The 15987-nt window shown below is 41.8% G+C and overlaps 1 protein-coding gene across 1 annotated transcript in view; it reads right to left on the reverse strand.

Moving 5' to 3' along the window:
* sema6bb (sema domain, transmembrane domain (TM), and cytoplasmic domain, (semaphorin) 6Bb) overlaps nt 1–15987 on the reverse strand; it is a 131037-nt gene that overhangs the window by 12583 nt on the left and 102467 nt on the right. The window contains exon 16 of the mRNA XM_067597202.1: nt 15317–15375. Coding sequence (XP_067453303.1) covers nt 15317–15375 — 59 coding nt within the window. The remainder of the gene's footprint in view (nt 1–15316; nt 15376–15987) is intronic.

The raw sequence follows: 15987 nt of genomic DNA on the forward strand, positions 1-15987 counted from the left end.
GGAGTAATGGCTTAAAAATTCAAAAGAGAAGTAGAGAAACTCTAACTTGCACTCTTTCAAATCAAGGTCGCTCCCGCACGATCAAATTTAATATCAGTGTGATGTTTCTGTTAGATGGCGAATGTGACAGCTGTGGTCATGTTAAGGGGATTGATTTTTCCCTCATGTCTTCCGCTCTCATTTCTCCCTCCCTCCCTACTTCCATTCTGCCGGTGAGTAAAAGAAATTAATGAAAAGCCCTGCTAGCTCCATGTCAGTTGTTAAACATTTCCCTTGATTAGAGCACTGGCAGGAGAGTGTATCTGCTCGGTCCACGTTCACAGTTTGGCGGCGCTTTCGACAATGGCCTTGTGAACATGTGTGCGTGAGATAAAGAGAGAGAACCAGATGAAAGTGAGGAAGATGATTTTTTTTTTAACCAAAAGATAATTATGCTCAACTACAACTTGGGTCTACATTTTGCAGTTTTGGCCATCATTTCTACTGGATACAATAATACTCTGCTCATCAAAGTAGAGTGCTGGAATCTGGGAACAATGAAGTCTGACAGGCCAATAAACATCAGCATTCAGATGATCAGACAAGTCGACGGCTGAGCCAAAGTACCTAAACTACTGAATTTGGAGGTAAAACTGAAAGTGAGCACATTTCAAAGGGCGTAGGCTTGGTTTTAATTTGAGTCTTTTCCCTGCTCCCACACATAAAGTAAACACATAAAAACCTTGAAAAACGTTAACCATATTGATGTATTTGCTAATATAACTTGCCTTAAACATGACTTGTATCCTTGTTGTATCATGTTTTTTTCTCTTTTTTAAAACAGATATTTACATTTTATTACCATAACTTTGAGACTAAAATTAATATTTAAAATTGACATGATACATTTTCACAATAAATATAACATACACATATATATATTTAAGAAAACAAATGCATAAAAACATGTATGTAATGTACTGCTCTGTTTAATCCAAGTATCTGCTGTAAACCATTATCAAATCTCACCTGAGACTCTGTAGCTCCATCCTTCTTTCAGTTGTTGATTTTGGCTACAAACCAAGTTTCCTGCAACTAATAAACTGTTGGATTGATAACAGAACATCTTATTAGCTAAGCTTAGCTGTTAATGATGCTTTGGTTCTTCTTTAAAAAGAACCCGATGTCCTGACTGTGGAGCATTTTCAACAACAGTAACGACATTGTACGCCTGAAATCTAAATATAATATCAACTGACTGATGTTAGTTTTGTGGGGTGAAGAACTTTTTAATTCCATGATGTTTGAAACGTTTTAACTATTAATAGCTTCAGATTCATCGTTAATCACAACTCTGCTCCTGCTGTGCAGCTTTGGTAAAATCGGTAAAAATATTGGTAAGGACGATTCAGGAACACCTTGACCCTATCGTCCATACCCAACTCTACGCCTATGCTCCAAATAGGCAATTTGTGTATCCAGGCAAAATATCAAGTACAACCTTATTGTTACTGATATAAATGATGACCAAAACTATCAAAACAAGACCCAGTTTACAATAAACTGGAATTATTTTTCATGGTAATTATGTTTCGCTGGGCTCTACACTGTTGTTGTTACTGTTTGGAAGTGTTTGCCACTTTGAATGTAAACTAATTAATCTGGGAACTATTTGGAGCTGCCTACAGTTCGATAAGTTCCTTAATCAAAAGCCAGGCGAGGGAACTTTTATGCAGTTTGAGAGCTGGAATACATGTATTAGAAACACAGCACATCAAAACAGAACAAAGAGATTTCACAGCATCCCGGTGGACCTGTCGATGCCACGAGCGCACACTTCTGAGCTTGATAGGTTACGACTGTGTCAGCGTACAGCCACTGATCTGAGCTTTCATCTCCAGAATCCACCATTTCTCTGCATGTTAATGTGTTTATGCGCACAGTGATGGCAGGGATGCACGTGGCAAAGCATGTGCGCCGTAGTGTGAATAAGTGTGTATAGATGTATGAATATGTGTGTGTGTGTGTGTGTTAATAAGTGTGTGCACTTGCTACACCCATGGCTCAGTGATTTTGCTCATTATCCTCCTCTCCTTTTCCTCTGTTGAAAGACTGCAGCCGTTATTTTGTCTCTTGTTTTGAGCACATCTTCCTCCTTCCCACTGACTTACTCTTATTTTTCTTTTTTACCCCCTCAAATTACTTTTCTTCCAGCACATACAGTATGTATCTCACCTTATTTTCCCCCCCAAACTCTTCATCTGTCTCTGTTACACACAAACATGCAGCACACCTCATGTTGTGAGCTGTGGAGCTAACACCGCTGTGTGTTCAAGGATGGAAAGAAACCGAGAAAGAATTAAAACGAACGCTGTAAGGCTCCTTACTTGGACTTTACCTTGCTAGCTTGTAAACCTTGTTTACTCTCGGGATGATTGTAAAACCATTTACAGTCCGTCCCTGACAGTGTTTTCAGAGCACGGCCGAGAAAAGCTGCTGGAGAGTTCTGCACAACTCCCTGGTAAAAAATATATATATATAATTTTTTTAAAAAATCCCCCAACTTCGGCTCCTGAGGGCCGGTCAGACGTGCCTGACTGATCAATATGTTAAAACATTTATGCACACCAGCCATGTGTTTGCAATTAAAATTCCATAAAATCTCCACGAAAAAATCTGCTGTTAATAGATTCAGGTCTATTAGCGAGGGCAGATCAGGCTTTTGGCTGGCTCAGAGTCAAGGTTTGCGATGATGACTGCATAATTACATACCTGCACGACTCTCTTGCTGCCTATACATTTCTCTCTTACACCTCTCACTCTCCCCCAGCAGCTATCTTAATTTTTAACTCTATTCTTCGTCATGGTTTCTTCCTCACTTTCCGTGCTTATTGAAAAATCTCTGCTTGGGGTAAACAAGGTAAGTCTAGAGTTGCTTTGGGGAGCGCCACGTGTTAAAATCATCAGAGGGGGGTAGACTCCCTCCCGCTGCCATGTAATCAGCTACAGGACTTTTTTTTCCGTTCCCCATAAATGTTTTTTTTTACAGCCTATGCACACGTGTTGCTGTCAGGAATGTTTCTCATTGAATTTGTGGAGTCAATTATATCGGGAGTCCTTATTTTCCCAATCTGGTCAACCTTTAGCGAAAGGCAGCTTAACAAGGGGTGAGTCTGTCAGCAGTTTCAGCTGCATCCAACCCAAACAAAGCAACCGAGCTGTGGTGGACACTGTGGTGAAATAAATTGTTTTCCAGAGTCTTTCTTGTATGAGAGTCCGTGTGTGTATATGTACATGTATGGGTTTTTCAGTAGGACTCATTCCTTACCCCCATATCCTATGACTTACAGGTTACGGTGTTGGCTGTGCTTTCGTTAGGTAATTGATATCCTCGTTTTAGGTGCAAAGCCAAAAGCACACTGTGGAGAGCAATAATAAATATTCACAAACATGTCACAGGCAATAAATTGGAGAGCGGGCCCACATAGCATTAGTCTAACGATCTGCCCAGAGGGTTCATATCTCTCATTCCCAAATCACGAACCAGGCGATTTCCACTTAATCTTTCTCACATGCTACATCCATATATCACATCAGCTATGTACGGCACTATACTGTACGCCCACCAGCTGCAAACACATGCCAATTTGTTTTTATGTTAACACCCCCCTTTGCTGAAGTGTTGGACTCATTCCTGAAACAAATTTCTGAAGGTTTAACAGAATGAGTAAACCATCAGGCCTCATGTCAAGGCTGTACTCCATCTGGGTGGCTGATTGAAACTGCTCTCACCCCGTTCGTTCAGCCACCCGCCTGTTCTGTTAATTTACAGGCCGTCCTTAATGAAACGTCTCCGCTGTGACAAGGGCCAAGGCCGCGCAGGTGGACGCGCCGGTCAGGCCACATCCTGAGCTGCACAATCGCTCAGATTCACAGCACCTGTCAGCTGACCTGGACTGAAGAGAGTTTAAGGTGATCGATACCGAGGTGCAGCAACAAACCACGGGGGTGAGAGAGATAGGAAGAGTCTGACTGACAGACAGACAGAGAGAGAGAGAGACAGAGAGAAAAAATAGAGGGTGAGAGAAGTGAGAAAGAAAAAGAAAACGGGGAGAATGTGTTGAGGGAAGAGATAGATAAATGAAGTGAGAGAGAATGAGATTGAGACACAGAGTGTGACTGAGTGAAACGTGTGTGAAAAGTGAGTGTGAAAAAAGCACAGTAGTGTTATTGATGTGTTGCAGAAAGGAGGAAAAGTGTTGTTTGATGCAGTGAAGTTAGAGGAACTCACCATGGTCAATTTCTGTCTGAATGATAGACACAAAAACAATCCCCAGTGGTCTGAGCAGAGAGTAGTTACAGCACTCTGAATGTCACACAGCAGGACTCTCTGTTAAGGCATCACACAGCACCTCCAGGTCCTGCCCGCACGCTACTGGACAACTATTACTCAGCACTGGTCACAGACCTGCCACAGGCCCTTATTTTTCATCACTATGTGGTTTGTGTGTGTGTGTGTGTGTGTGTGTGGGTGTGTGTAAGTTCAGCCAAATTCCTTAAATTCCAGTGTCTAGTGTTAAATTCTGCAGATAGTAAGATGAGACCTTGGCTTTAACTGGTGGTGTGTATTGTCATGGTCACAGTGTGTAGTTGTGTGTGTGTGTGTGTGTGTGGAAAGGCTCTGGGTTGCCTTGTGCAATGTTTTAAGTGTCGATTTCCAACACACACACTGACTCACAGTCCCATATATATTTGTTCAATCATGCACAAACACACACACATACGCACACTGATTTTGCTGATGTTTTTGGGACTCACACTTTCAGGCTTTTTCCAAAAAACACACAGTACTCTCAATTTAGTCACTGGATTGTAGTCAATTTTAGTGTAGTTTTGGTCAAAATATTAACCTTAATTTAATCTACTACAATCACTGAACATTTCAGAAAATGTTTAGTGTAGTTTGTTTGTGCAGTTTTGAATTTATTTGTCAAGTTGTATTTGACACCTTTGCAATCAAGCACCTCAGTAATTTTAATGTGCCCTACAGTTGCAGTTTGTCAAGGTTGTGGCCTTAGGCTTATGATTAACACAAAAAAATCAGCAGCACTGATACCAGACATTAAAAACTGCACCTGTAATTCAAATACTATGTACCTGGAATGCTGTAATATGTAATGACTTAAGTAAAATTGTAAAAACTGTAAAAAATGAATTGGTTGTTGCAATGGATTTAGGATTTAAAGGATCCTTAGTTGTAACAAAAGCCACCTTTGGATTTGGATTTGATTTACATGCTGTAAGGATGGATACTAATTTTTGGTTTTAATGTATGTTGTTAAATCCAGGAATTTATCTGTTTAATTTGTTTACTTAAAAAGTCAATCTTCTTTTTAATTACTCAGAGGGACTCTGGTGCAGCTCATTTGCATTGCATTTCTCCATTTTTCTCTTAAATTTCTACAACCTGAAGCATTTTCTGAAATGTCAAACTCTGTAAACGGTTGCGATCTTGCAGCATGAAACAAAAACAACTTTTGAATGTGTGGGGACATGAAATCTGAGTGAGTATAAGTTCAAACAGATTTGCTTTGCTTAGGAGTTTGGTGTGCTTTTTGGGAGGAAATCTGTAAAAAAAAAAAAAAAAAAGAAAAAAAAATGTTGATTCTGTATTTATGCGTACAAACCTTACCACCTAAAATCTCACTTCACCCAGTCCTTGAAAGTTAGGAATCATGAATGCATGTGCACAGACACATCTATCAGCGAGGATTCGTGGCTCGGTGAGGGGTCAGAAGTTGCCCTGTGTTTTTCATGGCTTCCTCTGAGGCTCCCACTGTGTGGAAGGAGATGTAAGGAGCAGAGGGAGGACTCAGGGGAAGAAGTCAGATGAAAGAGCTGAAGCCCTTCAGGAGTCCTCGCACCTCGCCAAGGCTGAGGCTGCTCTTCTTATCTCCTTAGAGCTTGCTAAAAAAATTCCTCATCTCTACACTGAAAACTGCACACGCACCATACAGCATTTCACTTCCTTTTTTCCTCTGCTATGCCCACATACACACGAGTCCTCATATTTCATCAGCCAAGCCTCAGTATTCACTGAGGGGATCAGCTCTGTTCTTCAAGCCTCTCAGAAGCTCCTCGGGGTGGGAGAGATGTGTGAGTTAGAGCGCAGTCTGGCATCTGGGGATGCACAGCTACACACCACACTTCCTCTATCTCTGCTTGTCTATTCTCCGTCTCCCTCACGCTCTCTCTGCCCTTGGTGTCTGCCTTGCAAGAGTGACAGCAGAGGGAGTTAGGAGAGGAGGAAGGGGGAAGGACAACTGTGGCGTCAAGGTTACAGATCCCTCTCACAGTCTGAAAGAGGAGACTGCATCAAACAAAAATGAACTAATGTGGCGAAAGCCCCCCCCCACCTCTCTCTTTCTTTACAGTTTCCTGTCCGTTTCTGTCTCTCTGTTGGAGTTCAAGCTACAGGGCAACACATTTATCATCAGCAGACTTAAAACCCTCTGCTTTAACTAGCTGCCTTGCAAATACAAAGAACTGTGTCGGCTTTATGGGCTCCCCCCTCCTAAGCTTCAACTCAGGCCCCTCTCCAAACCGCAGCAATTAGAATGGAATTAGATGAGACCACAGCCGTAAATTTGGCAACAAATTTTCTTTCCTGCACAAAGCTCCTCAGAACATCACAACCACCAAAGAGAAAGACAGAGTCATTCCTGGCTCTGCGGTGATCGTCATCCACTCTAACATGACGCCACAACAAGGAATCTCCAATCTGCCGTCGCCTCATTGATGTTTCAGTGGACCTCAATTACGGAGTGATTGCATCCCGCTGTTCCACTAGTCAAAACACTGCCTTTCTTCAGGAAATATTTTCACAGCACCATAATTGCTTCCATCTGTAGCTACACTGTGGCAACACTAGCTATGTCATTACGGCTGAGTGAGTTCACAGCAAAAACGGGTGGCAAATGTGTATGTGTGAGTGTGAGCGTTTAATGTGTGTCGGTGGAGGGCTTGGATGCGTGCATGCTCTGCTTTTATCAGCAGACGTTGCCACAGAGGAAACGGAGATTTGAGAATAGTGTTGAGTTGGAGCAATGAGAGAATGTGTTGAAGCAGGAAGTCTCTCTGCAGCAAGAGCGTCACGGACACCCCCGCACAACGCCTCTTACTCCTATTTGATGGCTGGTTTAACAGAGTTGACTTAAGCTGATGAACTGTCTGTGCAAACACAATTTGACTTGTTCCCCCAAAAGGCCTGCAAACAGCAAAATAAAATGAGGGCGTGTTTGGCTTTTTGCTGCTGGAAGATTCAGGCGCTTGGCATTTCTGAGGCTGCGGGGTCCCGACTAAATGATTTTGGATGTAAGAATCTTTTTCCTTTAGAGTTAATCGACCCTCATGGCAAATTAAAAGAGAGAAGCTGGAGGTTTGACAGACCACTTAGGCTACGTTTATGCTGTAACCGATCTGCCTGTCAGTAAGGGTCACGACCTGGAAAAACTCAAGCCAGCCAATCGACACGTCGTGATAACCTGCCGTAAATGGATCTGACATCCTACACCGTCTGTCGACGCCCGAACCGAATCTGACTCATTACGCTGTTTACAGAAACGGTTTATATTACCTGTCACAGACACATTCACACATGCTCACACACACAGAGTCGCAAAAAAAAAAAAAAAAACCCAGCAGTTCAGAGTTAGTTAGGTGATTTTTGTCAGCGGAGTGTGTTCTGCTCAAACATCATTAAACTAAATCCAGCACAAATCCAGCTGCAGTTTGTCACGCTGACTGAGTTGTCCACTGTGAAGAGCCTACTAATTTAGAGGGCACACAAATGCTCACACAGAGACATTAATGGCTCCATTTTTCTGCAAGCAGAATCACAAGTGCAAAATTCTGGATACAAGTGGGTGTGACCAACTAATTTCTGCATTTTTAAAGCCCAGGGGTGCACAGTCCTGCCAAAGCACAGTACAAACTGAGAAAGAGGCTGAAGCAGAAATAAATATTTTATTAGTAAGCGGAATACTGTATCAGCAGGTGGAGTCAGGGCAGGATTCACTAATGGCCAATCACATCAGGTCTGACTGTTTCCTAATGGGCCAGGAAACATCTCCAGGAGGTGCAGACCCTAAACAGAGGGTACAAACCACCCCAATATGTTTTTCAGCACTCAAAATACAGTTCCAATGGCAGATGATGTCCCGTTTTAAAGGATCAAGCTTGTTTTATTTGATATTTTCAACTAACCATTCCCCTCAAGAGACTTAAGTCAAATATGAATCTGTCTGCTAACACATATGATCTGTTGTCTGGTTAAAAACACACAAAAGAGTCGTACTGTTACACTGGGTGACCTGTTTATTTGTCATAATCAACATGGCGAGAGTTGTAGCAAGGTTGTAGATGGAAAATGGCCACTGCCATTTTCCATCTCTGAGCAGAGATCAGTGACAGGCAGATGTCACGCTACGCATTGCTTTTGCATTTATATTGCTTTGCTACTTTTATGAGCTCAGAGGAATAAACTTTCTCTTTCGGGGGAAATATGGTGCTTGGAGATTTGGTAACAGAAAAACTTTCCAGAGATAACTGATAGATGCACACCAACTTATATACTCCCAATAATGTTACTGTGCAGTACAAAGGGGATATGTTTGTATTACATATGCACATATGTAATCAGTCTGATGTGTTAGAAAAGCTGAGGAGTTTGTGTGTCTATTTTGTTAGATCCTGGTTGTGTCAGATGTATGACAGCAACAGGCTTATACAGTACATCCTAAAAGCAGTTCTAGATAATAACATTGATAGGAGTCAAATAATTGAAACTCATGAAATACATGAACGTCTTTTAATGTGATTTTGGAAAGGTTTGTATGTTTGTGTTAACTAAACCCTTGAAATTTGCTCTTTGTGCTTGTGTTTGCAATAAAATGTCATCTAAACAGGTGGAAATGCACAGTTTCATGCCAGAACAGCTGCTGCACTTCACCCCCCTCTGTTTGGAACCACAAAATTACCGAACAAGTTGGCCCTCTCAATGTCTACGAAAGTAGAACACATAGACAAACAGACATACGCATACACACACACACACACGTAATTGAACCCAGATATTTCTCTGACCTCATCTCTTTCATCAAAGTGTCCCTCCCACAACACATCGGCTCAATTAGATGTTGTGCTTCCAAACTTCGCTTTGATCACATTGGGTTTAGAGGAACGGCATGTCTCTACATACTAATATTTGATGTGTGTGCGTGTGTGCTTGTGTGCGTGTGCGCGTGTGCACGTGTGTTGGGGGGGAAGGGGGGTGATCTTTGTTTTCTAATAAATGCAGGACCACAAGGCGAAACCCTTAGCTGCACTTCTTTATGCCTATGATCAAAGTGATCTTGCTCTGTAATCCTCGGACATTGAAGAAAGGCATTCTTTTAGCCATGGTGTACGTTATGCTCATTTAATTGACTTTTATGAGAAATGAAGAAAAGTTGAGTGATGCAAGATAAAGATGTAGATACAAGAGTAAAGTAAAGAGAAGGGCAGCCGCTCTGTGATATACGAAAAGAGAAGATTAAGAGGATACGAGGCAGGTGGTTTACATCACCGAGACAGAGTTACAGCTTGGCCACGAGCCCACTGAGGAGGCCAGTGACAGCGCTGTGACACAGTAGACGCCGGTGGCACTCTCAGTCCATTTGTCACACCAGCCTGGCCCAGCACCCATGAAAACAGCCACTTCTCTCTCTTTCCCCTGCACCTCCCTCCACTGTCACAGCTTTGATCCACCTTCACTGCAGTCTCTCAGTTTCCTATGTGATTACTCCACCACCGTGCCTTTCTTTCCCTCTATGACCTCACTTTTTCTGTCCTCTCTTCCCATCACTCCGCTTCTTTTCTTATTCACCCTCATGACTCCACACTTCTGATCCCCTGAACCGTTTCACCCTTTCCATCCTCAAAGTTTGCCTTCTTCCTATGATCTCTCAATCCCTTACTCATTCTTTTTGCTCTGCTCTCTGCTTCCTTGATCTGATTTACCCGCCATCCCCTCCCCATCCTCACTCTTCTCAGCCCCCCATTCCTTTCCCCTTGCAGAATCACCCTTGATACCTATTCGGCGGCCATCAGCCAGAGGAGAGATGAAAATCGATTCTCCTTCCAGCAACTGCTTCTCTCTGGCTAAGGAGAAAGGGGAGGCAGTTAGCTGGGCTCTAAGTAAGGCCGTCTATCCATCTCCCTTTGAGCTCTGACGACAATGCTGCTCTGAAATCAGTGTAGCACTGACTGCGACTTGAGAGAGATGAGGCTAGAGGGAGAGAGGAGACACTATAGAACAGCAGAGGAGCTGCGACTATGGCTCCTTTTCTGACTTTAGCTGCTTAACCAAAATTAGTATTTTAAATACCTGTTCAGACTGAATGAAAAAAAGGCCTCGTTTTTTTTTTTTTTAAATGAAGCTAGTCCATTGACGCAGCAAACACAGAGAGCTCTGACTTCGTCTGCAATAAAGTTGCCGCAAGGCAATGCAAAGTCCTCCAGCAAGGCACTGCATTGGCCAATCAAATACACAAAGGTGCTCATTCCTGATAGATTACTTTGTAACGTGTAACATATTTACCTTGCAATCATTCCGAAAAAAGATAAAATAATTGCTGATGTGATAACTTTCCAGAGTTGTAAAATCCTGTCTCATAATATTATTATGCCATTATTATGCCAAAACACTGCACAGCATCTGATAAGCCTTTAAACTCAAACTCCTGTATTGTATTTCACATTTTGCTGGTACCTGAAACAACAACCAACCAACGCAGCTTCTTGTGGTCTTTTAACCTTAAAAGACAGTTCACCTTTAGCGGTACCTCAGCAGGCAGACAGTTTGGGTTTTATTTGGCCAAGTTTGGAGATGTCAGAAATTTCTGCTGTTGCCATTATAAAGAAGATGAATGTTTTTTTTGTGGAGCTTACAGCACTGAAGAATAACACATTTCTATAATTTAACAGCAACATCTTTCTCGAGAAAATGTTATAACATTGGAAAAATGTCCACATATGGACTCGAAACACTTGAAGGAGTCTCCAAATATATACAACAGGTGACAAAGTATCCAAAATGTAAAACAAAAGTGAACAATTAGGTCATAGGACTATTACTAGTACAACTTTCCAGGAACAATTGCCAAGCTTAATTGTTTCCCACACCCCATCAGTACTCACAGAGGAGGATACAGTTAGATGGGGCGAGAGAGAGAGTGAGCAAACCTAAAACCAAAAATAAACAGAAACAGAAACTTTATTTTATTTGCTCCGTATGTCATTGTGGTTTCTTACTAAGTTTAAAAACATCCAGGCAGTGACCGCACATGGGTTTAATGTACTTCTGAAGCCTATGTTGGTTATCTCTATACAGATATATACATGTACATACAGTACATACATACACCTACTGCAAAAATAGCCTATAATGTTATATAATTATTACGTATCTTTTTCATATTGTTTCCTCACAGCCTGGTATCTAATGTTCCAAGTCCCTGTTTTGGTCCTCAGACCTCGGGTTGAGAACCCCTGATTTAGGTGACCCTTTACCCCTTACTCATTACTTCATACATAACCATAATTTTCTTATTAAAAATCATGTTTAAATTATGTCATATTTTTATGATTATCAAATGTTGAAGGCAGTATGAAATTTGATCGAGACTGGAGACCAGAGAGTGAAAATTTGGTTTTACATCCAGCTGCAGAGAGAGAATCTTCCTCGAGGAAAGAAGAAAGCGAAGGGAGAGTGAAAATGAGATTGGTGAATTTCCCCAAAGAGAGATGGATAGGCCAGACAATATCTCACCTCACATCTGCTGGGTCAAGATACTGACAGGTGGAATGAGTCCAATATAGAGATATGAAATATTCAGCAACCAAAAGCCTTCTGTCTTTTTCACCAATCCAAATCCCTGTGGAGTTTGTTTGCTGTTGTGTGTGAGCATCTGTGTGTGTTTGTAAGTATACACATTTACATTGTACACGGAGAATACGGCACGTAAAGAGGAGCACGGAGAGAGATGCTGACAGACACATATAGAGAGGGTGTGCAGACAGTTTTCAAAGTCTTAGCGGTGTCAGTGACAGTTTGTCATAACAAGCCCGTTGAAGCTGCACCTCTCTGTCTTCCTCTGACTGAATATTGGGTTTGCAGATAGCTGAAAGAATCTTTGCCTTACAAGAAGTGCTGTCTAAAGCCGTTTTCTCATATGAACTCCGGACAATGTCCAGATAATCAGGTCCAGACATTGTCCAGAGTTGCCCTTTCACACACATGTAGCACACAACAGGAGATTGTCCATGCCAGACGTGTTCTCACCTACTGGAAATACACCGTTTGGTTTAGGCAAGGGGTGGCGCTTGGATAGAGCGTGCAGGAGGTAGGACATGATGGAAAAAGTATGCTGCAGAAATCGCAGTGTTTTGTTTACAGCACATTGGAGATGGTGGACGAGGCTACCAATTCATCTGTAATGATGACTGTTTTCGCGTTGATAACAATACTACATGTATTTGGACATATCTGCAATCAGCGAAAGAGTGGAAAGCAATATACGGGCACCAGTTTTGGTTTTTGCACCAGTCATATAATAGAAACTTCATTAACACACCCACTTGCTTGCTGTGAATTCTCCGGACAATGACCTGCTCTATTCACACATGGGCTCAATCGGACATTACATAGATTTTGTACAAGGGAGCTGGCAGGATAAAGTCCATTTAATGTCTGGTCCGACTCATTGAGTCATTTGCATTCTCACATACAGCTCCTCTGGGTAATGTCTAGATAAGTTCAGGATTGCAGTGCATGTGTGAAAGGGACTTAAGTGTTGGTGGCAGCCATTAGATAGATGCTGGCTCACATTCCTGCAATGCCAACCCGGCAGCTCTCGATCATCTAGAGACATGAGAGTTCACCTCTGTCAACGGAGTTCAGCTCGGGCAAACATGCCTCGGAGCTCAGAAATTCCTCAAAGGCAGGGCCAGAGAGCGGGACAGTACATCTTTATATGACATCGGTCCAAGAGGAACAGACACTCCAGGGCGCTGCACAGTCCAGTGAAGAGCCACAACTTTCGTCTCTGTGTAACAGAGCTATTTGATGAGTACAAATCTGAAAATTAACATTCTACTTTATATTTGTGGCCATTTTGAAGGAGCACTCCACCAATTTTTACACGTCAAAGTCAATTTACTACTCATGTCAAATACTAGACAGGCTGTGAAACGGTTCTATAATTTCTTCAGCTGCTTTGGAGGGAGCTTTGTCAAGTATAAAGACTGACTTTATTGAGGTACATTATGGTAAATGTAGGATAAAATGTTTTTGGCGCTTGTCCCATGGTATTTGGAGAAACCTGACATTGTATCTCTAAAGGTTCACGAGGTTATATATGACTAGGTAAAAAAAAAAGATCTGGCGTAAACCAAATTTGCATACTTATTATGACATTAAATATGATCATTTTACTGAAAAAAGTTTATACTTAATCAAACAAAAAAAAGCTCAAATAAGGCCTGGTATACTGTGCTGCCTCTTCATTTGGATATGGGTCACTACTCTGCTTGTGCAAGTGATGTTTAATTTGTCAAGTGTGCTTTTTATTTGTGCTTTGTATTGGAAATTTTGTGATCTGCCAAGTAATTTAGTGATTTCATGGGGGCTCAAGAAGACTGATGCATGACCCCCACATCTAGAAGTGGTTTCCTTTTGTACTAGTCTTTTGCACACGGATATTTTATAAAGGTGTCTTATTATCCCATAGGGAATGGGCCACGAGATGGCATGACACTTGAATTAAATTCATTCATTCGTTTATTCACTAGGGATTAAAAGTCTGTTTCTGCTCCCACCTTTATGGAAGTGACATGTGAAATCACTGGGGTACTCCTTTAAAGATGGTAGACATCTAACAACCCATCCACAAAAACCGCGCTGTGAAAATCTACAGTGTGCAGCGAGTGGAAAGCTGTGACTACACCTTTAGTATCAGTGCCATTACTTTCTCTGACTTCCCGGACCTTGCACCAGAGGTCAAGACATAGCAAGTACAGAAGAGGATCCAGGACTGGAACTGGAACAGTCCATTAGCACTAAGCATGAGTAATTATGTACATCTCTCACCCACTGGTGTAGTACAGAAGTGGAGTAATGATCATAGAAGTTGCAGTTTTAATTACAAGCCTCCTGCATGACTGTATGTATTTGCTGCAGAGGAGTTCTTGTGGAGCAGATATAACGCAAAATAAAAATGTATCTACAGATAGATTTTTCATCTAGTATATGATATTTTAACTCGCAGGAATCAAAAGCGGGATAGCTTCACAACAAGAATCACGGGTTTCTGTTCAGAAGCAGGATGACCAACAGCTTGAATACAGTCCCCCACATGTGCTATAAGGAACTACATATGGGCTCAATGAAGACAAATAACTAGCTTTACAGTAAGCATCAGCCATCAGTTACAGCACAGAGGCCATCCCCTGTGGTTTGGTGGTCAGAGGACCTGAAGTGAGAGAGCAGCATCAAACAGGGCGCCCATCTGAAACAGGATTAGAGTTGTTCGCGGTTCCGATTATGCAATATTTATCTGTTCTTTTCTCAGGGAGCACGGCACATGAACTCGGGGAACTTTCAGAAGCAAAGGATTAATTTGCACGCATTGGAATTAGCGCTCAGATCAAAGAGAGGGGGTGTCATGGGAGTATCCAAAACCTCTGTGTGTATCTAGAATAGAGATTTCGCTTTGCTGTGTACCACTTCTATTTTCATAATGATATGGAGAGAGAAAAAAGGGAAACATCAAGGGGAATTGAAGCTGGAGTAGAATATAATTAACCACTTGTATATGCAACAAAACCTAGCAGACCAAAGCAAAGATAGCATACAAGTAAGGACAGAGTAAACAGCGAGAGGAACAAAGTTAGCTAAAACATACACAGGGATTTTCTTGCCAGCTCGGAGACAAAATGAGACTAGCAGACCGCCTTCGTGTTGGATCATGGTGGTTACTCCTGGGAGAAGTGAGATACTACAGAGCATCGAGGTGAATTGGGAGTTGTCTCTGTGTTTATTTGTGGATTTCCTCCCGTATAAACTGAAACTAACAGGCTCTTCCTCTCTTTAAATGTATCGTTGTTTATCATGAAGATACACAAGTTATGTAAGGATCTGGGGCAAAGACAAGAGAAGTATTAGCTAGCTTTAACACTTGTGGTCAAACACACACACACACACACACACACACACACACAGACTGAGAATCCCTCTTACCGTCACAGTCACCCAAGTGGGCCACGTTTCCCTGTTCAACATCTTGCTCGAACGGCAGTCTGCAGAGGAGAAGGGACACAGTCATTAATCAGAAGACACAGAGGCACGGCGACTCAGACACTGACACACAGCACAGATCCACTCTGATAGAGGAAAACTATCTCAATGTTACAGCAGAGGACACGTTACAAGGGAAAGCATATATCTCTACAAGCTCCTTTAACACTTAGATTGTAGGAATGTTTGTTTTTATTTTGAGATGCCAATAAGTGTGAGAAGAAAAAAAAAAAAAGCAGAAGAACTGAAGAGCCCCTTGAGCTCCTTAATATCCTGCAATAATCACCATTGTAATTTAAAGATAACTATTTTTGCCTGCAGGGTCATTAATTAAGCAAATTAATGCACTGAATTGCAAATATTTCTAGGTCAGCATTGTCTTCACTTTAGATATTTGCAGCGTTAATAGAAACTTAAAGTATTAACTTCGACAACTTGATCCCTATGGTTCTCATGTGGGGAGTACATGTATATAAAATGACATTAAACTTCCCTCTGTGTTCACTGTACTGAAATATCTCTCTGCCTGTAACTGCAAAATCTGTGTACAATTTGCACATCCAAGCTGCAAACTCAGGGACCAAAACAATCTTGTCTGCCATGTTGTTTTCTTG

The sequence above is a fragment of the Thunnus thynnus genome, chromosome 8, assembly GCF_963924715.1.
Source record: "Thunnus thynnus chromosome 8, fThuThy2.1, whole genome shotgun sequence".
Lineage (NCBI taxonomy): Eukaryota > Metazoa > Chordata > Actinopteri > Scombriformes > Scombridae > Thunnus > Thunnus thynnus.